The sequence below is a fragment of the Carettochelys insculpta genome, chromosome 2, assembly GCF_033958435.1.
Source record: "Carettochelys insculpta isolate YL-2023 chromosome 2, ASM3395843v1, whole genome shotgun sequence".
NCBI classification, from domain to species: Eukaryota; Metazoa; Chordata; order Testudines; family Carettochelyidae; genus Carettochelys; species Carettochelys insculpta.
The window spans coordinates 234,803,722-234,827,637 of record NC_134138.1 but is presented as its reverse complement, the minus strand read 5'-3'; the positions used below and the strand labels follow the sequence as shown (position 1 = coordinate 234,827,637).

The 23,916-nt window shown below is 41.4% G+C and overlaps 1 protein-coding gene across 4 annotated transcripts in view; it reads left to right on the top strand.

Moving 5' to 3' along the window:
- ANKIB1 (ankyrin repeat and IBR domain containing 1) overlaps positions 1 to 23,916 on the top strand; it is a 107,834-nt gene that overhangs the window by 67,915 nt on the left and 16,003 nt on the right. For all 4 annotated transcript variants that reach the window (XM_074984756.1, XM_074984754.1, XM_074984755.1 and 1 more), the window contains 5 exons: positions 449 to 593; positions 2,522 to 2,688; positions 12,214 to 12,302; positions 16,734 to 16,864; positions 23,577 to 23,711. In XM_074984756.1, the coding sequence (XP_074840857.1) occupies positions 449 to 593; positions 2,522 to 2,688; positions 12,214 to 12,302; positions 16,734 to 16,864; positions 23,577 to 23,711 (667 nt within the window). The remainder of the gene's footprint in view (positions 1 to 448; positions 594 to 2,521; positions 2,689 to 12,213; positions 12,303 to 16,733; positions 16,865 to 23,576; positions 23,712 to 23,916) is intronic.

Sequence of the window (23,916 nt, the reverse complement as noted above, 5' to 3'; positions counted from 1 at the left end):
AATTTCTAAGGAGATGCTGGACTGTTAGGATTTCTGGACCATCAGAGGCCAGATTAGAGAATTTTTACTGTACTTGTTAAAATAATTAGTGCATAAAGTAGGTACCACTATGTACATCTTCTGGAGGCTTAATGAAGAAGTTTTGCTCAATTGTATTAAATATTGTTCGAAGGGTTCTGTCAAATGGGAGATCGGTGTAAATCACACATGCATACATTCAAGTACTTTTTGCAATTGCTTACTTGTGGGCTGTTCATTTTTTCCCTCATCGAATGGTCCTGAAATCTGAGAGGTTCTTTGAATATGAAAAGCAAGGGACAATTCATACTTTTATTTTAAAAAGAGGTGTAAATGAAAGTGTTTTATTAAGTCAGTATCTAGACAATGAATTTTAATTAATTTCTTGACACATTTGTTTTTTATTCCCAAACTGTGACACTTCTTGCAGGTTTTTGAATATGAAAATTCAGGAGGGTGAAGCTCATAACATTTTTTGCCCAGCATATGATTGCTTCCAGCTTGTACCTGTTGAGATCATAGAAAGTGTAGTTTCCAGAGAGATGGACAAGAGATACCTGCTGTTTGACATTAAGGTAAATTGTCATGCTGTTCCTGTGTGATTGGTGTAAGTCTGACTTTATTAGTCCAATTATAGCGCAAACTTTTGTGTGAAGTATGGCTGTACTTTTTGTGAGTTTAATTAATTAAGACTGCAGATCAGAACTGTATGTAGTTTACGTACAGTAATGAAGTTTGAATGCTGTTGGGGACATTTTTTTAAAAGGAATAATATTTCTTCCTCAAGCACAGGAAATACACTTACATGCTAAGCAACTTAATAATCTTTCTCATTACTTGTAAAATTGATTCAATTAATAGCCAGAACTGGCAACAACTAGATTTTAAACCTCCAAGAATGTGTTTGTCTACATGTAATGAAAAAGTGTTAAAATGAGTTTTTGGAAGAATATTTTGATAAATGAGTTCCTATTGCTGTTCAGAGTTTCTGGGAAGACTCTACTGTACCTGAGTGATGCTATTCGCATTGCAAGAATTTATCCTAGCTCATATTTTTGTAAGATTCCTATATAACACAGACAGGAAAAGAAGTTGGATAATCTTGATTTGGTTCATACTTGCTTTATTTTTTCCATTGCTACCAAATGTATCTTCAGAAAGTAACCTTTTAATTAGTTCTTTTTTTTTCTTGTTGTTAGCCTGTAATTTGGATCTTGAAATAACTTGTTAAATTATCCCTGGGGTGAGGAGGGGAGAGACATGTTTAGTACAAGGACTTACTGTAAATAGGTTAGCAGTCTCTTTGGCATGAGGTCCTACAACTAAACACCAAAGTGGAGAGCTGATACTAAGACTAAATCCAGTGTTCTTCATAGCCTTATCTTATGAATGACATACAAATCACCAAGATTTTGAAGGGAGAGCAGCAGAGGTTCCTTTTCTTGCACATAATTTATTTTAGGAAATTAATAAAAGAAAAAATACTTCCCACTGGTAGAAAAAAATTGAGGCCCATTTCTGAGTTACTTTATTCTGAGTCTTAAAAGTTTATTGCAATTAATTCTATTGAGATTGGTGATAGCGTAGGTTTTACTTCTTATCTGCAGTACAGATATACACTGTAAAATTTCATATTTTATGTATTAAACTTGTGATAATAATGGTTTATGTGCAGTAAAGGCTTGTCTACATAGAAAATTATTTCACAATAGCATTTCCTGATTATCTCCATGTATTAACTCTTTTAAATTTGGAATAAGGAATTAGTTCATTCCAGAATGTATGTCCATACATTGAGATAATCAGGAACAATTTATTCATTTTAAATACACATCCTGTCTTTTTCTGAATTACCTTTCAGCTGTGTCTACGCTAGCCCAATTGACGCAGCTCTCCGTCACACGGCTCATCCAGATGGGGCTCCTTTTCGAAAGAACCCCGGCAACATCGAAATCCCCTTATTTCTAACGGCAGATAGGAATAAGGGGATTTTGATGTTGCTGGGGTCCTTTTGAAAAGGAGTCCAGTCTAGACGAGCCACGCGGCGGTGAGCTGTGTCAATTTTGAAGTGCTGCGGCCGCCAGCATTCTAATGAGGTGCTGAATATATATTTCAGTGCTTCATTAGTAAACTTCAGAATGGCCATTTCGAAGTTTTGGGCTAGTGTAGATGTAGTCTTCATGTGTGGCCAAAACCTAAATCTTTTCTCAAAAGAGGAAAATTGTACACACTAAGCATTTTGCACAAGGTATAAATATTTGGGCCACAGTGTAAATCTTAAGTTTTGCTGTTACAGTAAAGTGGAGTTTTTGAGCAAATGATTACATCTTTTTTTGTAACTACTTTTAAAATACCATATCAGTTTAAGTACAAGACTATCTTATGTTGTTTTGCTTTGCTCCTTCACAGGCAGATTGTTATCAAAGGTTACAGTTGAAGTACAGTGATGAGAACCTGTTCCCAAATGCAAAGTAATTTTCTTCTCCTTTTTCCTTCTTTTCAGGCTTTTGTTGAAAATAATCCTGCTATTAAATGGTGTCCTATACCAGCCTGTGAAAGAGCAGTCAGGCTAACAAGACAAGGGTCAAATGCAACTGGTTCAGACACACTTAACTTCCCAATGCTTAGAGCCCCTGCTGTGGACTGTGGAAAAGGGCATCTCTTCTGCTGGTTAGTATTAGAAATTTGTACATGAATATATAAAACTCACATCTGCCAATCTAAAGGTTAAAAGACATCTCCAGCCAGCTGCCATGTAGAAGCCTACAGAAAGCTCTGTAGGTGTTGGTACAGCAAATTATTGATACATGTATATATAGTAGGTCATGAATTTATTTTCATAAACACATGCTGAATATCAGTATATGTAGAGTGTGGTTCAGGTTATCCATTCGTCCTTTTCTGCACAAGACACGACGTCAAAATTAAGAAGGATTCCACTTCCCAAAACCCTTTTTGAAATTTGCACCTCAAAAATTCCTCCTATGTGAAATTTGATTACTCACAAAACATAAACCAAATCTTATACTAGCTACAGGTACTAAAAATAATTCTCTTTGTCTTCCTAGTCTACACGTGTGTGTGTGTTTTAGTGCAGCAAAAGGTATAACACTGTCTACTTCATATATTAATCACTGTGCTGGACACAAAACAGCTGCATGTAGCTCTGGGCTTTTCAGTTCTATTTTCATGATAGAGAAACTTTTGCACCTGTGTTACAGATTTTCAGTATAATCAAAATAGATGGTGTCATGTTCAGAATTATATTCCAGAAAACCATTAGCTCATGTTTTTTAAACTCCTAGAATTTTATATAATCTGAAGGAGTCATATACTGCATTATGTAATGCTTTCAGTAAGGCTAATTCTTAAGTGATTTTGTGGAGGAGACATTTCATGTAAAATTTGCAAGTGCAGTTATTCAAATATGCAGCCTAACTTCCCTGTTCAAAATTCTTACCAATGCCCAGAACATATCAATTATTAAGAATGCAAGAATAGCTATATTGGGTCAGTCCATTGGGCAATCTAACCCAAGAGCCAGTCTTCTACCAATTCCCAGCTGCTTCATATGGAATGAACAGGATAAAGCAAGAAAACTGTGATTGTTTAACTTGGAAAAAAGAGACAACTAGTTCAAAGGAGGACAGGTTCACCGGTGGCTATTAGCCAAGATGGTCAGAGATGCAATCTCATACCCTGTCATTCAGTCCCTGCAAATGGCAGCAAAAGGCTTAGCATGAGATTGCATCTCTCACCATCTTGGGTAATAGCCATCGGTGAACCTGTCCTCCTTTGACCTAGTTGTCTCTTTTTTCCAAGTTAAACAATCACAGTTTTCTTAATCTCTCACATGGAAGCTGTTCCGTATCACTAATATTGTTTGTTGCCAAAGTGAACAAGAAGAGAAGTCTGAACCTTTTCCAGTTCTAATGTATCTGTGATATGAGGTAATCAGGGTGGGCATGCCAAGGCATTAAGATATCTGCAGTGTTATTAGCGTTGTCCTAATGGTCACTAACATTGTTGGTGGTTTTTTGTGGGTTTTTTTGGACTGTCTCTGCAGATAGAGTGGATATTTTCAGAGAACTTTTCACAGCAACTACAAGAATTTTCCTTAGTAGCAGCTAATTTGGACTCTGTCATTTTATGTGTATAGTTGCTATTATGTTTTCAATTGTACCTTACATTTCACTTATTTACCTTGACTTTCATCTACCATTTTGTTGCGCAGTCACCCAGTTTCATGAGATCACTACACAGTCTGCTCTGGATTTAACACCCCTGTGTAATTTCACATCATGTTCAAACTTGATCAGTGTATTGGTCACTCCTTTTCCAGATCATGTGTGAATATGTTGAACAGCACTGGTCCCACTACAGATCCCTGGGGGATCCCACTTCCCTCCACTGTGAAAACTGAATCATTTATTCCTTGTCTTTTCACCAGTTATTAATCATAGAATTCTAGGGCTGGAAGGGACCTCAGAACGTCATCTAGTTCAGCCCCTGCCTAAGCAGGATCAACCCCAATTAAATCATCCCAGCCATGACTGTATCGAGCTGGGACTTAAAAACCTCTAGGGATGGAGAGAGGACCTTTGCTCTTACCCCAGGACTGGTTAGTTTGCTGAAGAGCCTTTGTTGAAAGACCTTGTCAAAAGTATTGTGGAAAACTAAGTACTCTAGATGAACTGGATCACCCTTGTCAATATGCTTGTTGACCCTCTCAAAGAATTCTAGTAGATTCGTGAGGCATGGGTTCCCTTTACAAAAGCCACATTGATGCTTCCCCAGCAAATCGTGCTAGTATATATGCCTGATAATTCTGTTCTTTACTATAGTTTCAAGCAATTTGCACAATTTGACAGCTATTGAAATTAGGCCTCCTGACCTGTAATTGCCAGACTTTTTAAAAAATTGTCACCATTAATTGCAACAAAGATATGATTTAAACTCGTGTATTCTGAGGTGTGTAGGTCATCTACAAGTCTCCTCTACTTCACTCTGTCTCAACACAAAACTTCTAGCTGACTTCAGGAGTACCCTAGTTGTTGTCCTTCAGTCTCAGTAGGATCTTCTCCACATTGTCCAAGGTCTTCCTCTGTTTCAGTTTCCTTGCAGGTTCCATTTGAGAGCTTGGCAGAATATTCTCATTGATGTTTTTTGAGAGAGTGGCCTAGCCATCCCCACTTTCTCCTCTTGATTTGGAGGTTAAGTGGTTCTTGTCTTGCTTTGTTCCAACGCTGCATCTACACTGTGAGATAAACTTTGAATTTAAGGCAGTGAGCTCAATATTAGCATGTGACTGTATTCACTGTAAATACCATTAGCTCGATTTAGGGTGCACTAATGTTGAGATTACAAAATTGCAGTTACCTGATGGATATAAGCATGAAGCTTGAATTCAGAAGTTTGATTAAAGGCCAGCATGGAAGCGCCATATCTTAAAATTGAATTTATGAGCCTCCAATGGTGTCCTGTATGTAACCCACAATGCCTCTCACTACTCTGCTCTGGCTGCTGCTCTCCAGTAACAGGAAGACCATGAATTTCCAAGTGGGAGCAGTGAGCCTTTGGCTGTGGGCTCATGTTTGTATGAGAGCCTGAGAAATGACTGACTTTCTTTGCTGTTAGCACTGTCAGTGCATCTACCCATTGAAATAGCCCCTGCAGGGAGTTTGTGGCTCTGTCTCTATGCTTGTTGTTTTTTTTTTTCTGCACTGCCTGGTGTGCCAGCCACTGCCCCGCTGCATGATGTGGCAACAAGGCTGTGCTGGGGGTTGTGCTTGCATAAGAGGCCGAGAAACTTCTCAGTGGCTTACATTTGTTTGCGAACCCTCTTCCCTCCCCTCCGGGTGCCACACAGTCTGGGTCTTTCCTGTGCTCTGCCACATCGCATGGGTAGCCCCCAACCCAATAAATGGGCATGCCTGCCATTAAGTGCTGACCATGCTGCCAGGCAGCACCCATGATACATTGCATGTGTTTAGGGCTCCAAGGGCGGGAAATATGTCCAGGGATTTTGTTGCTGCTGTGGGGAAGCCTCCCCCACTGGCTAAGATACACTAGGGCTTTCTGCTGCCGGGGGGAAGCCTCCTCTGGTGGCTAAGGGGTTTGCTGCCACTGGGGGATCTCTGCCTCAATAGATAAGATATTCAGGGGCTTGCTGCCACTTGGGGGGAAGCCTCCCCTGACAGCTAAGAGACACAGTGGCTTTCTGCCACCCTGGGGGACGCCTCCTCCAGCAGCTAAGGTACTGTGAGTTTTGCTACTGCCAGGGGGAATTCTCCCTTGGAGGCTAACATACTTGGGGAGGACCACTTCAACTGGCCCCCACTGAATCTGTCCCACTCCCCCCCATCTAGCGTGGCTTGCTGTCACCAGGGGGAAGTTTCCCCCAGCCGCTAAGATACATGGGGGTGAATACTTCAGCAGTGGTGGGAGGTGGGACACTCAGTGGATGTCCAGTTGAGAACACAGTTGTTGCATCCATGTTGGCAATATAATGGGTGGAGAGAACAAAAATTCTTTTTTCCTACACTTTTCTATCGTCTTTCCTGTGACTTTACAATACAGTATGTGTCCCTGCAGTATTTTCAGGGATCACATGCAGTGATCCCAGCTGAGAACACAGTCGTTGCACAGACGCCTTGTAGTACAGCAGAAAGCCAAAGACTCTCCAAATGTAACGAGGGGGAAACCAAAAATTCTTCTTTCCTACACTTCTCTATCCTCTCTCTTCTAACTTTACAATACGTTCTGGGCCCCTGTATTACTTTCAGGGATTACATACAATGATGGGAGGAGGGACACTCTGGATGGCCAGTTGAGAACACAGTTGTTGCACAGAAGCCTTATAGTGCACTGGAAAGTCAAAGACTCCCTCCATCAGCAGCTCTGTTTTCTGAAAAACCTTCCTATCTTCTCTTTCTTCCTACTTTTTGGGGTCCCTGTGTTAGTTTCAATAAAGTCAAACATCTTTTTTCTGAGACTTTTCTGTCTTCTTTCTTCTAACTTTGAGGGTCCCTGTATTATTTTCAGGGGTTGGGAGGGGAATGAGGAAAATGCAATGAGGGAAGATGTCAAAGACCAGCAAGCATACCCAGAATGCTAAAGGGATGAGGGAACTGTGGGATAGGTTCCCACGGTGCACTAGTACGGCAGTCAGTGTTAGCCAATTTGCGTGTGACAGCAATGAGTCAACTTTGTGAGGAGCACGTTGGAAGTGAGGATGGTTAAATTCGAACTTATAAATTCCAGAATTACAAAATCTATATTAATGAATTTGAATTTATTTCATCATGTAGACACAGCCAAAGTCTTGCCATTTGGTGCAAAGGATGTACCTCAGGCATCTGTTTATGAGAGTCTGCAGCTTGTGATTTGAAGACTTTTTAGTATGCCAGGTCTCTCATCCATGCAAGAGCACACTGTTCACATTTGTTTTGAAGATCCCCAGTTTCATCTTTGCAGAGATTATTTGTGAACTCGTATGAGATGAAGAGTCTTGAATGCAACTGTTGCTATCCCTATCCTGGCATTGGTATCCTTGTCTGTTCCTCTGTCTGTGCCCATAACACTTCACAAGTAGATGAACTGCTCCACGTCTTCCAGGTCATCCCTTCCCAGATGGTGATGGTGATGGTGATGTTTTTACACTGGTTGATCCTCATTGTCTTGGCCTTTCCCTTGTTAACCCTCAGTCCAGTCACTGAGACAGTTTTGTCTAGTGTTGTGACCTTTTCTTCCGGGCTTTCATGTTGGTGTGAAAGGAAATTGACATCATCAGCAAAATACATGTCCTCCAGCTGTTGATAAATGTCCACTGAGTGCCCCATTGATGGCCATAAGCAAGTCCATTGTGATCAAGAACAGGAAAGGTGACAATAGGCACCCTTGTTGCACTCCTGAGAGTATGCTGAAGGAGTCTGTCAAGATACCATTGTGAGCAACTTGGCATGTCGAGGCTTAGTATGTTGAAAGGATCAGGTTAATAATTTTGGCTGTGATGCCACAGTGTTGCAGCAGTTTCCACAAAGCGTTTCTGTCAATGCTGTCAAAGGCTTTTTCGAAGTCAAACCACCTAACCATGACAAGGAATGGACCATGGGTGGCATCAAAGATATATGCTTCTTTTAACTGTGTCTAATCCTGTTTTTTGAGCACAAATGTCATCCTTTTCAATAAAAGCACTTCAGGCAAGAACCAGATCGACATTCATGAACCACTGCCATTTTCAGCCTGAACTTGAGGTTTGACAAAATGTTCTGAAATGCCATAGAATCATAGAACACTAGGACTGGAAGGGACCTCGAGAGGCCATCGAGTCCAGCCCCCTACCCCAATGGCAGGACCAAGTACTATCTAAACCATCCCTGATAGACATCTATCTAACCTGTTCTTAAATATCTCCAGTGATGGAGATTCCACAACCTCCCTTGACAATTTATTCCACTGTTTGACTGCTCTGACAGTTAGGAACTTTTTCCTAATGTCCAACCTAAACCTCCCTTGCTGCAGTTTAAGCCCGTTGCCTCTTGTTCTATCCTCAGAGGCCAAGAAGAACAAGTTCTCTCCTTCCTCCTTATGACTCCCTTTTAGATACATGAAAACTGCTATCATGTCCCCCCTCAATCTTCTCTTTTCCAAACTAAACAAGCCCAATTCTTTCAACCTTTTTTCACAGGTCACTTTCTCTAGACCTTTAACCATTCTTGTCGCTCTTTTCTGAACCCTCTCTAGTTTCTCCACATCCTTCCTGAACTGTGGTGCCCAGAACTGGACACAATACTCCAGCTGAGACCTAACCAGCGCAGAGTAGAGCAGGAGAATTACTTCTCGTGTCTTGTTCACAACAAACCTGTTAATGCATCCAAGAATCATGTTTGCTTTTTTTGCAACAGCATCACACTGTTGACTCATATTTAGCTTGTGGTCCACTATAATCCCTAGATCCCTTTCTGCTGTAGTCATTCCTAGACAGTCTCTTCCCGTTCTGTATATGTGAAACTGATTGTTCCTTCCCAAGTGGAGCACTTTGCATTTGTCCTTATTAAACTTCATCCTGTTTACCTCAGACCATTTCTCCAATTTATCCAGACCATTTTGAATTATGACCCTATCCTCCAAAGCACTTGCAACCCCTCCCAACCATCAGGCAAAGGAGGAGGCTTGGACTTTAATATGTCATGTATCAACTGTATTGCAGGAACATTTAAAGGCGTGTGGTGCAAGCACAGGATAGAATACGATGTCTCTGTGTCTAATTTTAGAGAGTGGGTAAACTTTGAGCCATTGTGGATTTCATGATTCTACTCAGGATCGTGAGTCCTCCCCTGACATCTGAGAGGTGTTTGTAATAAGAACATTAAAATGGCCATACTGGGTCAGGCCAAAGGTTTGGCTAGCCCAATATTCTATCTTCTGACAGTGGCCAATGCCAGGTGCCACACAGGGAATGCACAGAACAGCTAGTCCACAAAAGTGATCCATCCCCAGACATCCATTCCCAGCTTCTGGCAAACAAAAGCTTAGGGATACATTCCCTGCCCATCCTGGCTTAATAGCCATGGATTGACCTCTGTAAACTTACCTAGTTCTTTTTAGAACTCTGTTATAGGCTTGGCCTTTATAACATTTTCTGTCAAGAAGTTCCATGGGTTGACTGTGCACTGTGTGAAGAAATATTTCCTTTTGTTTTATGCATTCTGCGTATAAACTTCATTTTATGACTCCTAGTTCTTGTGTTAGGAGAATATATAACACTTTTTCTAACATTTACTTTGTCAATACCTGTTTGATTTTATAGACCTCTATCATATTTCCAATTAGTCGTATCTTTTCCAGGCTGGAAAGTCCCAATCTTATTAATTTCTCATGTGGCACATGTTCTATACACCTAATCATTATGGTTGCCCTTTTCTGAACCTTTTGCCATCCAGTATTTCTCTTTAGAGATGGGGCAATCACATCTGCGTACAATATTCAGGATGCAGGCATATAATGGATTTAGATAGAAGGAACATGATATCTTCTGTTCCTGATATTGTTTGCTTTTTTGATTTCTGCTGCATGTTGAGTGGATGTTGAGTAAACTCCTAATCTACTCAGTAGTGCCATAGAAATTAGGACAAGGCTGACCAATACTGCATCTCAAGTAGTCATCCATTTTTAGAAGAGAGAATTCTGTTTTCAGTTTAACTTGAACAGGTTTATGGGTGGTTAGTAAATATGTTTCTTGCAACAAAGAAGGTTCAGGATTTGTAAGCTTACACCCTGAATCCTGTCTTTATAAGCATATTTAACATTGTCTCTCTGGAGTGTATTTACCCTAGGAGCTACCTTCAAAGTTATGCACTACTTCGAAGTAGTCAGCAGAAAGTGTACATATATTTTCCCTTACTTCAAAGTTAACTTTAAAGTCCTTACTCCATTCCTGGAATGGAGTAGTGCCCTACTTCGAAGTTTAACTTCAAAGTAGGGTGTGTGTGTGTGTGTGTGTAGATGCTCAACTTCGAAGTTGCTTACTTCAAAGTTATTTTTGTTGTGTAGCCACAGCCCAGGAGATGCAGCTGCAGTAATTTGTGTTTTTCTTCCTTTTTAGTTTGTTTTCCCTCCACCATGTACACCAAGATTCAGGCAGCATTGACAATCTTTCTCTATTTCTGTAATTGCTGATTAATGCTCATTCTTGCTCGCTCTTGCTTTTGAATTTAGAGTTGTTCAGAGTCTCCAAAGGTATTCTATAATTTAGAATTCAAAGTGAATCTCTTCAAAAAATTTGTAGTCCACAGACAGAAATGCCAGTGCACATGTCTATTATTTGGTTTGGTTTGTAGAGTGAATCAATCAGCTTTTAGGTAAGGGGATTGTTCTTTTGTTAACGCCCATCCTGCTAATTTTGTTTTCCCTGCATGCAATTAAAATTACCCAAGAGCAGTTTTTTTAATGTGTCAAATCTAGCCCCATGAAGTCAGTGGAACCAGGATTCTGTTCTATGGCTCCGATTGACCCTACTGTTACTTCAATAGTACAGTAGGAGATGATGACCAGAAGGCTTTCTTTTCTTTTCTGTAGTTTTCCTTAGTTCTTTTTTGGTGCACGTGTTCCTGTTGCGATGAGGAGAGGGGAAATCATGAGTATTCATTCAGCTTATGACATTGCATTGCAGGAAGTGATTTACCATTTTATCCTCCGAAAACAATTTGCTTTTTCTTTGATGCAGCAGATGTCCATGTGGAAATATATCCCATTTGTACACTATTTGTGTATTTCACGTGGTAGATGTCTCAAGCTGTTTTGCTGTATTTCCTGTAAAAGAGCAAATTGTGATAATTCTGGAATGCATGTTGACACATCTACGCCTAAGCACCATCTGGAAGCGATGTGTCTGCTGCTGTATACAGATTGCCATCCTGAAAATTAACAGTAGTGATACTGGAAAAACTTGAGGGACTCTCTGTCAATTCCTTGTATGTCCCTGTAATTTCAACCAACATTTTTCTGTTTAGGGATTCTGGAGAAAGTAGAAAATCAAATTCACTCAGCACTTAGAAGAGAGTGAAACCAATTGGGATTGCCTCAAACACTGACCTTGTTATTAAGCATTAATGATCATCATTGGACATGGACAAGTAATTCTGGGTGAAATTTATGGCAGGTGTAGAAACCGTACCTCAAGGCCCTATGCACCACATAAACCACTTAAACTAAGAGCGTATTAGTTAAAAAGGTCTTCAGAGCAGGGACGTCATCTTGCTATGTGTTTATACAATATCTAACACTGTGAAGTCTCAATGCTGATTGGGGCTTTTGGGGTAGTACTTTAATATGCATAATAAAGGCCTTTCATAAGGTGACTGGGTCAACTTCACCCATTGTACAAAAGCTGTATAACCATCTGACATGGGCCTAGATTAATTACTGGTCAGCCCATAAAATATACAAACTACTTTTGAGGTGTTGTCCATCATCATTAAAAAGTGTTTTTCTTTGCCTCAATTAATTCTCCCTTCAATTTCTTAAAGCTCCACGTAGGCTTGTGAGCAAATGTAAGAATTTTTAAAGTGAGAGTCATTGGGTAAATTTTTTTTAATCTCCCTGGCTTAATTAGAGCTTTTATATGCCTTGATTATTTTTCAGTGTGGATCAAAGTAGAATTTTTTTTACTGTATTTATGACTTAATTTTTCAGGGAATGTCTTGGAGAAGCACATGAACCTTGTGACTGCCAAACATGGAAGAACTGGCTGCAGAAGATATCAGAAATGAAACCAGAAGAACGTAAGAATGGAGTTTATGGGGTTTTTAACAGCATTAAATTAAAACTACATGGTTGTTAAGAAATCAGTCTGAAAAAAAGGGAGGCACAGGTTTGATAATTTCTTCTATTATCTAAAGAAGAAAAAAAAATAGGTACTGAAAAAAGTGTTTCACTTTTCTTTAACTATGAATTTACTTGGTCATGTCTTAAATCAAACCCTACAGACTGGGGCCTTGTTTTGAGTGAAATTATAGATGAAAGTTACCTTAACCATGCTTATTTTTACAAACTCTATTTCAGTTAATTTACCATAAAGTCAGAACTTGGTATTGCAAGAGGGTCAGCAGTGTCCATGTAGATAGTTAACCTGTCTCCCTAGGCCAGGAAGGTTTAATGCCACCCAGAGTCTGTTCAGGCCCTTTCTTCTGGAAGCCGTTTATTTACATCTTGAGCAAACTCCCATTTAAAAACAATTCAAAATAAATGCAGTGATCTTTCCCCTGATCTAGCAGCTTCCTTTCTAGCATGTCTTTCTTATCTATAGCAGAAGGTGAATAATTTTAGTAAGTCTGAGTTGCAGTCAATTCTGGGTAAAAGCATGGTAGGGAAAAATAGACCTTTTCTTATCTATATTAGGTGTATAGATATTTCTTTAGATAAATATATTTATCAGAAGATTCAAAAGCACTTCTCATTTAAGACTACTTCTATGCCAAATGTTCTGAGTTGTTTGTGGCAGAGCCATTTTCAAAAAAGTTACAGGACTTTATCTACCCACATTTAGATATATAGGCAAACACACACAGCTGCTTCCTTGACAGTTTGATTCTTCCAGTGTGGTATGGGAAATGCATCTTACAATTGGAATGAACTGAAAATCCAAGACGTTCATAATTGTTGTAAAGGTAAGTTCTTCAAGTGGCCCTTTGTACAGTTCTCCTTTTGGGATTTGCTGTGTCCATGGTACCATCAGTGCCTGTTGGAGCATTCTTACCCCTTTTTACCCTTCCACTTGTGGCTTTGTACATTCAGGGAGCAAAGTTATTAATGGGCTGTGCATCAGTCACCTCCCCAGTTCCCAAATTGGAATTGGAACGCAAAGAAAGAAGCATTCCAATGTGCAGTGCTGCTAGAACGTTCCACCATTTCATGCTACACCATGCGTATGTTGTGGAAAGGTGAATGTGCGGAGGCCACTTTGAAGAGCTCTGGTTATGGGCTTGATTAGATTAATTGCTCAGGACTTTATGCTGATTTCATGATTGCTTATTGATGACACTCAGTTGCCTCTTCTCTTTTATACCAATGTTAAATGAGGTCAGAAGTAGGTCATTTGTGTGTCTGTAGCATTTAGAATATACAGTGTGGAATGTAAATGCTAATTATAAAGCCATTGTTAAATTAACTAAGATAAAATAGAATTTGCGTGGCATCTTAGAAAATTTCATATTTCTGTGTCATCCTACTATATTTCCTGACACTTTTTATTTACAATGGGAAATCAGATTTAATAAGCATCTCTCCCTAGTCTAAATTACATTTGTATTATATTTTCTGGAGTTGTTTTAGATATGATTTACAACTGCTCTAGGCTAAAACTGCTTTCCCACATTCTGCTGGCTTTAAAAGGTGCTCATCATGTTCAGCCATCTGGTGACCCTTAGTGACCTCCATTATGTCTGTTGGGGTAGACCCACAGAAAGAACAAGTGTGGTCAGACCTCCTAGGCTTACCAGGGATCCGCCTCTGACTCTTGGAAGCAGCAATGGGGCCTGAGCCCTTGTAGGGCCACTTGTGACCTGAAGTGGGCCTGGCATCCAAAGCTGAAGTAGGCCAGCCAGCACCACAGATGCCAAGCCAGGTGAGAGACTTGGCTTAAAACCCCAGCATCTAGAGGCAAACCAGTTGTGTTACTGCCCTCCACAGCAGAGGAGTGTTCCCAGACAGAAGACGTGAATCCCCGTCACCACAGCACGGCAGCCTTGATCCCTATTTAGAAGACTCGGGTCCATGATGCCAAGATCTCCACCCACAAGGCACAGAGTACCTGAGTCGTGATGCTGATCTCCTACCTATGATACCATCAGGCCTCCTATCAGAGAATGCAACAATGCAGATCATTATTGCCTAGGCGATCTCCCAGGTGTCAATCTTCCTCCCTCCTGTGAAATTGTTTCTGACACAGCACTTGTTCTCTGGCTCCACAGCACCATTCTTGGAGCAGGCACTGATCCTTGCCCTGTCATTGTCAGCAGCCTTGAGCATCTACGGTTCCACCCAGATCACCCGCACCCCAAACACACACCCCTCTGAGGGTGGGTTCAGCCCCTTAGCTATAAAAGGTGAATTGCCACCAGCATGCAAGGTCAATGTGGCAGCAGCAATGTGGAGCAAGGGGCACTTACCCTCACAGTGGCAGTGCTGTAATCCATGGGGTGTATCTGTTATGCTGGTCCCATGCTCCCACCTTTCTTTTCTGGCTGCATCAGACAAACTGCCTAGACTTCGAGCACAGTGCCAAATGTGAGGCAAGGGTAATGCAGCTGTCTCTGAAGCCTAAGGTGCATCCTCAGATGAGTAAGGAGACGCCGCCCCTCCCCTTGCAATACAGCATTTGTTGTTGTTGCCGGTCCCATTCAGCCTTTGCCCTAGTCTGTCCTCCCTGACTAACCTTCATCAGCCCCATGCTGGCTGGCTGGGAGCAGCCACTGTTCTAGTACCACAGCACTCACTGGTGGCAGAACTGCAGCAACGTTTCAGCAAAAGCTTTTTTCTCTGTGGGGAGAGGGGGGTTAGCACAGAATTCCCCCAGAAGTAGTACCTTGATGACTGGTTAATAAAGTGCTGGTCCGAGGATGAGGTGTGGTGTTTACTCCACCTGTCATGACCTGAGGCTATTAATAAATGTGGAAAATATCTACTTTAGTTCTAGCACCATGGATAGAGTTCATCAGAGCAGTCTTGACTCTGTTTGGGCTAGGGCCTTCCTCACAAAGACCCACTTGAAGGCCATGGGAGACCCGATCTTGTGTTTGAAAATGCACCCTCTTACCACCACTAATACCTGCCCGCAGTTGTTCCGCCATATGGCGGCCTGTGTTTACATTGTCCAGCATGTGCAGCTCTACATCTGGCTGCTTGCAGGCATGGCTGATGTCGGTTGACAGTCTGGACCATGCTGATGTCCCAGACCAAGTTCTTTTGTCACTTGCATGGGGGCAAAATCCTGCATGGTGTTGGAGGGAGTTACATTTTTCTTACCCTCAGTGGCATCTGTTATCCTTGTCTTCAGTGCTTCAGACCTGGGATGAGGAACCCATAGATTTTATTGCAGAGGTCAGCAACCCCTGTCATGGGTGCCAAGAGTGGTGTGCAAGCCAATTTCCATTGACACATAAGGTGGGAGCTCAGCCCTGTGCCTCCTCCCGATGCAGCCAGGAGCTTTTGCGAAGCCAGGCTGCCTGTGGGTTAATAAAAGACCAGCTAATGCTTCCAATCACCACCTGAACTGTAAAGCTCTACATCTTTATTTATTAATGAAGCTGTTGTAAGTAGGACTATTAGTGAGTTTAAAAGGTATCACTGGCACTAGGCCTGTACATAGTCTTGCCTTGACAAAGCCCTGGCTGGGCTGATCTGATGGGTTTGGTCCTGCCTAGGGCAGAGGGCTGGACTTGATGGTGTTTTTAGGTCTCTGCCAGCTCTATTGTTCTATGATTCTATGATAGAAGTCTAAAGATCAAATTTCGGCACTCTGCTTCAGAAAGGTTGCTGACCCTAGATCTATTGTATGTGGTTTTGACTCTTATACTCTGTCCAGAAATCATTCCCATAAATCTTAGAGAAACAGAAGCAGCTGATACTTGCATATTTAAAAAAATGGGGAAAGTAGGAATAAAAGTCCATTTAGATTGTAAATTCTGGGACAGGGACTGTCTTTTTTGTTCTGTATTTGTACAATGCCAAGAGCAGTAGAGTCCTGATCCATGACCAGGGCTCATAGGTTATACAAATAATAGTATTGGTATCATTTAGTAACTATTAATGTAAAATACCATAGGGAACAGATCCTTGGAGTGATCCATGAGAACTACTGTAAAACTCAATACCAATACTGATTTTTTTGTCAATTTGTAGCATGGATTTTGGACTATAGTAAGCATACTATATTTAATAAACTACAATGTAAACTATAATAAAGTACACCAAAGGGTACAGATACATTCTCTAGCTTATTAAGGTTGGGATGTGACCTTGGACTTACTTCCTATTTGTCAAAGCATTTTAATTTTTACTTTTCATTATTTTTAACACATGGTATAAGTTTATAAGAAAATTAATATGCACTATCAAGAATTAAGGAAACATGCAGACTTTTTAAACCTACTCTTTACAAAGAGATATGCACATAATCTTATCTTTTCTACTTGTTTCACATTTTTTCTTCAAAGTTGTGGGAGTTAGTGAAGCTTATGAAGATGCTGCAAACTGTCTGTGGTTACTAACTAACTCCAAACCTTGTGCCAACTGCAAGTCTCCAATTCAGAAAAATGAGGGCTGCAACCACATGCAATGTGCAAAGGTATGAAAAAGTTTATATTTTTATGCTCTGAAGTGGAATTCAAAGTTATACATACAAGTCTATTTGCAAATGCAAACATACCAAGCTTCTGAAATTTCAGGCATGGGATATAGTGGAACTTCTAAATCAAATTGCAACGTTGGCAGATGGAAGGAAACTCCATTTTTGGGTTGGCCGTGAACACTGCTTGCATGAGATATGAAGGATAATAAAGAGAAATGAGAGGTAAACAAAATAAGAGGAGAGGCTGAGAGGAAAAATTATGCAGATCTTTGCATTGTCCATTCTTCTTTAATGATCTAGAAGAGGAAGTGAATAACATATAATTCACAGAAGATACTAAATTTTGAGGAGTTGTGTACACTAATGAAGATGGAGAAATTATACTAAGGGAGATAAGGTAAGTGAAAATATCAAAATACGGTCAACTTTGAAAAATACTACTGTACTACTTTCGCCCCTTTTCGTCTCAAGAGACAGTGGTTAGCAGCAGCAGTGAGGATCTGTGGGCAGTGTTTAAGTTTTCGGCTTCTCTCCTGGCTTATCCATCCAATATTGGATTTGCACGGTCGATTGCAATAACCACGTTTAGTCTATTTTTGAATTCTTGTGTCTGAAAGTTTTTCCTTCTAAGACAAAGTTCTTTTGCACAGCTTGTACATATACTGTGGAAGGATGATGTGCCCTGTCATAGCAATCATCGCCAGGTATTTTGATCTTATGATGTAGATTCCCAGGATTTTGAATCAATGTTGAATTTTTTTCATGGTGTTTTTGCACGTGTCCTTGAATCTTAGCTTTGCCCTTCCTCTTGTTCTCAGTCCACATGACAGTTCACCGAAGAGGATTTCTTTGTGAAGTTTGTTCCCTGTCCTTCTCTCATGACCAAGCCATTTGAAAAATATAAATGTAGATATTCAGCGGGAATGAGAAATCAGGAGAGCAGTAATGCTAAAAGAGACTTTGGGGATAACAGTAGATGGAAAATTAGGTGCTGCTATACTGCCATTGTCCCATTGGAGGGGGCGTGGTAATGAGACATTTCAAAGCAGTCTAATAAGGTGCTGACATGCATATTCAGCACCTGACTAGCATAATGGTGGCCGTGTGAATAAACATGGAATTTTACATTGACAGTGAATACGGGGGCAGCTTCGAAATAAGTGCTCTGCTTCGACATTCCCTTACTCCAATGTAGTTCTGCGGCAATAAGGGAATGTTGAAGCAGAGCACTTATTTCGAAGCTGCCCCCATCTTCACTGTTAATCTGAAAACCAGCGTTTGTTCATGAGGCTTCCATTATGCTAATGAGGCACTGAACATGCACATCAGCACCTCATTAGCCTGCTTCAAATCGCCTCATCGTCATGCCCCCTCCAACGGAACAGTGGTCGTGTAGCAGCAGCCTCTGATACATCTTTGTCTCACACAACTCTTTTCAAATGAATTAAAAGTAAAGTGTTAAGAGTACTTGTTTTTTATTCAGTGGGTGGGATATGTGAAAGTTGTATGCGTAGCTAATACATCCGTTTCGAAATGTGAAGTTTTCAGATTAAGAAGTCTGTCACGATTCAGTTTTCAAACACTTACTTGTGTAGGCAGGTTGGCTTCCATAAAAATACACCTTGGGTTAGAAAACAGTTTTCTCTCTGTCTCTTTCTCTCCCCCGCTACCCCCGAGGATTTTGTCTCACTCTATATCATGCAAATGGCTTTTTTCTTTCTGTGCCCATACATATTACTCCTCACTTTTCCCTTGCTATATATATAAACATTTTATTTTATTTTATGCCCTCACTGGTTCATTCTGAGATTATCAATTACCTTTTTCTCTGTTCAGAAGAACTCAACACAAAAGGATTTAAAGTGTTGCATACTATAGACTTGATTGGCTTTCACCATTAAACATGAGTTAGTTTCACTACTTCAGTTCCAGAAACATTGGAGGAACTGACTTGGGGCCACATTCTCCAATCTCCTGAGGAGGCGTGCACCTTGTAAAGACAGCTTCAAAATGGCCAGGGATAACAGGTGTTGAACTCCCATTAACCAGGATAATTCCATCAGTAGGAAGCTGGTAGAGGTAACTCTGCTATTTCCTGTGCCAGCCCCGCCTCTCCCTTCTCCATACTCTTATATAAAGTTTATGTGAGCAGTATTCTGGGGCTGTGGAATGAGGTGCAATGGTGCTCCCTTATACCTGTTCATTAACTGCTGTCGTTTATGTTAGGCTTGAAGGCTTTGGTGAAAGTTAGTCATCTCCCTGCTGTTCTAATATCTGCCAAAGTCTAGTGGTCATATATTAGAAAGTCACAAATGACTCCCTGCAGTTGCCATGCTCCATTATACATCCACACAGCTTAAAGTGGAGGATTGGGTCCTAAATATTTTGGACCATAGTTTTGAGAATTCATTGATTTCTCTCTCTCCTCCCCTGGCCCCCCACCCAACTATTTGGAGGAAGTCATTTATTCTTTGTCTACTCTGTCAGTTCAGGAATATCTTCCCTTTGTCTTCAGGTTTTCTAGCATTATGCTCAGTGTAGAATAGGTGGGGAAGCATAAGATATCAGTATAGATGCAAAAGAGGTTATTAAAACAATTATAATTGTAAGTAATTCTTTACTGTTACTGAATTTTAGGAGACAGTTTTTTCATACACAATATGCTTGGAGAATGATAGCTCACATGCTTTTTTCTTTTATAATTAAAAGTTTAAGCTAATGAAGGAAATCCCTAGGAAATGTCTGCATTCTGTCAAACAGTCAGAAGAGCAGAGTATCACCACCTTAACTGTAAAACCATGTGTATTATCCGCATCTGTGTTCATACAGACTAGTACAAAGCTTTATAGCTTCTGTTTTCATTTAGCATTCTGTATTATTTTCTTTTTATGTTGTCCTTTGGAAGAGGTACATAAATGTTAGTTTTGGAGATTTTCACCTTGTGTAGTGTACTTGATAAGAGTCTTTAATTGCAAATTGTGAATGTGCAATAGATGTAAATCTAGGAACCATTTGCTCATAAAGCAGACAATCAGGAATACTCATTTATGGTTAGAAAATATTTTATGGAACATCCTTGTTGTTTCTACCTCGTGTCCACTCAAAGGTGAAAACCTTTGTTGCCCTTCAGATGCTTCCCTGATTGCCTCACCTGATCTCATCCATCTCTCCTGGAGTCTCCTCCCCCAGCCTGCTCTTTGTGAGGTCACAGAGACTAGGGCAGGGGGGCTGAAGACTGTGCCTCCTGTCCTCCCAACGCTGGGGTTGGGGACTTTCTTGTCAGAGGTCCAGTCGGCAGGTGCGACCCGGGGAGGCCAGGGCTGTGCTTTCTTGCTCTGTCTGAGGCTGGGGGAAACTGGGACTGTGCCACCTGCCGGCTCACCAGGGCAGGCTGCAGCTGCACTGCCTGCCAGCTTTATAGAGCTCTGGGGCTGGGGGAGGCTGGCGCCATGCCATCCCAGGCTGGAGATGCTACCCTGGGGGGGCAAGGGCCAGCAGCCACATGGGGAGTATGGGTCTGTGCTGGGGCCAGCAGGCCATAGGGGCAGGACCCTAGCAGGTGTGAAAGGGGCATAGGACTGGTGGGGGGTCTTGCCTTCCCAAGCCAAGGAGTCACCCACTGGTCATTTCCATTTTTTGCTGTACAAATACAGCTACATCATTTGATTCTGTAACTAACTGGTTACCAATGGAAGAAGCATTTGAGTATAAACAGTATTTTATATTAAATGGGAAATAGTTGCCTGGCAATGCTTACACAGCTCCTTATCAGGTTTCGAAAGACAAGAACAATCTTTCCAAGGATGGTATGAAGAAAAGAATATATATAAGAACCTTTTGTATTTAAAAAGAGTATTTTAAGAACTGAAAGGCATGAAGACTATTTTAAGAGCTGACTGTTTCAGGAGATTTTATTTTGGATACAGGAATAATTGGAAACATAATTTCATACAGCCCAATCACTAGCCTAGGTTGCCCATGGCTGGTGAAAAGGGATAGCTCAGAAAATGAATTGATTGAAAGAGTTAAAACTTTAAATATCAAAAATCACTATACCCATTCATCTGAAGAACAACAACTCCTCTGCTGCATATGCACTAGCAGATTGCATATTCACAAGCTCAAGATGGTACCAACACAAGCCATGGAAGATGTTGAGCCAACGGAGTGTGACAGCAGCTAATATTTAAATCCAGTTCATGCCCCTGAAAGAGGTCTGTCTTCCACCTTCAGTCAGGCATAGAAAAAAGCGTGTACATTTATTTGAACTGAAACATGCTTTCTTGTTACATTCTTATGCTTATAGTCTTACCCTTATGCTAAGTTCCCTCTAAGTGGCACAGCCAAGCAGCAGCCTATTAAGTGCCGCACAGGTGCTTAGGGCTGCAGTGGGAAGAGATTCCTCTCTTCCAGCCTCAGATTTGCCGTGACCACAAGAGGTGCCCTGGCCCCATCCCAGACCTGCCAGACCTGGGTGAGAGGTGTGTCTCCCTGCCCCCGCCCGGGTGCTGCCGCTGGGAGAGAGATCTGAGGGAAGTTCTCTTTTTCTGTCTCAGACCCAGGTAACCTACACCCCAAACCCCTCAGCCCCACCCCAGGGCTGCTCCTGCCGCCACACCAGCTGGAGCCCTCATTCCCCATACCCCAACCATCTGCCCCAGCCCTGAGCTCCTCATCCCAAGAATTTTCACTTTCAGCTGGAGTTCTCACTCTTTCTGCATCCCAGCCCTATGCCCCTTATCCCCCAGCCCTACCCCAGATTCTGCACCCCTCACCCTGCAACTCTGTGCCCCAGCTCTGAGCCCCCTCCCACACTCTGAGCCCCTGTCCTCAACCCCACTATATTGGTGCATATAACAAGATTCATTTCACACAAAATTAGAGGCATCACTGCCTGCATTTATTCTTACACACACTTGCTCACTTAAACTCCAGCTTTCTGCACTCACCTCGGTTTAGCCTGTTCATTTCATCTCTACAACCAACAAAAACAACAAGACAAGTAAGAACAATAAAACCACAACACAGCATCAAGAGGAGACAGCCTTCCAACCCACCACTGCTTCTTCAATAGCATGACAGTATTGCGAATTCCCCAGCATTGGTGAGATGGAGTTTGCAAAAGCAAAGCCAAAGGATTACATTTAACTTGTTTTTTCACTAATTTTAATGTATTAGCAAAATCTTGTTATTTTGGTATTAACAGCTTTCATGTTGATCTTCCGATCGTTCAGACTATGAATTCCAGGAAAGGAGACAAAAACAAAATATTGATGAACAGAGAAATTGTAGGATTTAATTGGAATTTAAGAATGGTAATACTAATTTGCGTCTTGATCATTCTTCAGATTGCTTCATTTGAGTGACCAACTTAAAAACTGTCTTTAGTTTCATATTACTTAGACCTGCTCCCATGATTTCAGTGGAAGTTAAGCATCTAAATACTTTTGACTATCTGGGCCTTAGTTAAAATCACTCATCTTTCTTATTCATAATGAGGTTCACAGATCAGTGACAATGAGTCTCTGCTTAATGCAACCCTGGGGACTGACCAGACCTATCAATTAGAGGCATGGGATTTTTGGCTCCACTTTTGAGCAACCAGCAGTTTTTCATCTGCCTCTTTAGTTTGAGGCAGGCAGATGGTGTCCTTCCTGTTCCAGAGCAAATTTGAAGAGAAGGAGGAAAAACAGGGTTCATGTCTGTAGGCTGTCTTAGTTAGTTTTTATCTGCACAGGGGGAGATTCCCTTTCTCTTCAGAGTCACTGGGACTCTTCATGCCCCTGGCTCACCTATGTGAAGTGCAGCACGGTGCAGAAAGCTAAGAATGCCAGACACAATGTCTCCTGCACTTTGCCTGGGTGAAGATGTGTGCCTGCCCTTCAGAGATATGGGCATTTCTCAAGTGCTAAGTTGACGGTACAGTTTTCCAAGCCTCCCTCCTCATGCAGGAGAGCTCCCATGAAGCAGTAGCAGGAGCACCTCAGCTGCAAAATCACATGGGGTTGGCACAGGTGGCAGCCCTAAGAATGATGGCGCCTTCCTCTGTTCATTCAAGTGGCAGGAGTTTTAAAGTACAATATCAAAGGGTCATGGAAGCTTCTTCCCCTCCCCTCCTGCAGCTGCTGGAGCCTGTGCTCACAAGCACATCCTGAAGTGTTGACCATGGGACAGCTGCCCGACCCCTTCTGCAAAGATGCTGTGGCAGCAGAGGAAATTACCCATAGGAGTGCCAAATCCCCCTCTCCGTTCTGCAGCCTTTTCTGTGATTAGCTCATCTTTGACACAGACTTTTTCCAAAACCTTTCTAAGTTTTAAAAACAAAAATTGAAAACTACTTCCCCATGAACAGTTTGTTTTTGAAAAACTGATATTTTTCAACAGAAAAACCTCACGTTGAAGTATTCCCAGCCAACTCTCGTCAACACACTGAGCCTGGTGTGAGTGCACAGAACATTCTGTAGCATTCAAAGCACTCCCACCCTTTGTCTGAGAGACAACTGAACCTTTATATGGCTTCACTATTACAATACATACAGCAGCTTAAGATATGTCTGTTAGGAGTAGCCTTGGGCATTTTCATTTGGCATATAAACATACAGAGGAGAGTATTATTCCAGTTGGTTGTGACGGAACAGTGTTGCAGTAACTGGAAATCCGTAACATGATTGGATTCAGGTATTAGTTTTTTCTTCTTCTTCTTTTGAAGTGCAAATATGACTTTTGCTGGATTTGCCTAGAAGAATGGAAGAAGCACAGCTCTTCTACCGGAGGTTATTACAGGTGCACTCGCTATGAAATCATTCAGCATGTAGAGGAACAATCCAAGGAAATGACAGTTGAGGTAGGAGATTATTGTACTCCTGTATTACTGTACTCTATTGCACTGGCTACAATCAAGTTCTAAGGCTGTAATTTTCTGTCTTGCCTAATATTCTGATTTGGTGTCCCTGAGAAAAATGTATTAGACTTCTATTTTCCCCATCCTGAGTCCTCAGTGGAGCAAAAACAACAAGTCCTGCAGCTTGTAGTCTAACAGATATTTTGGA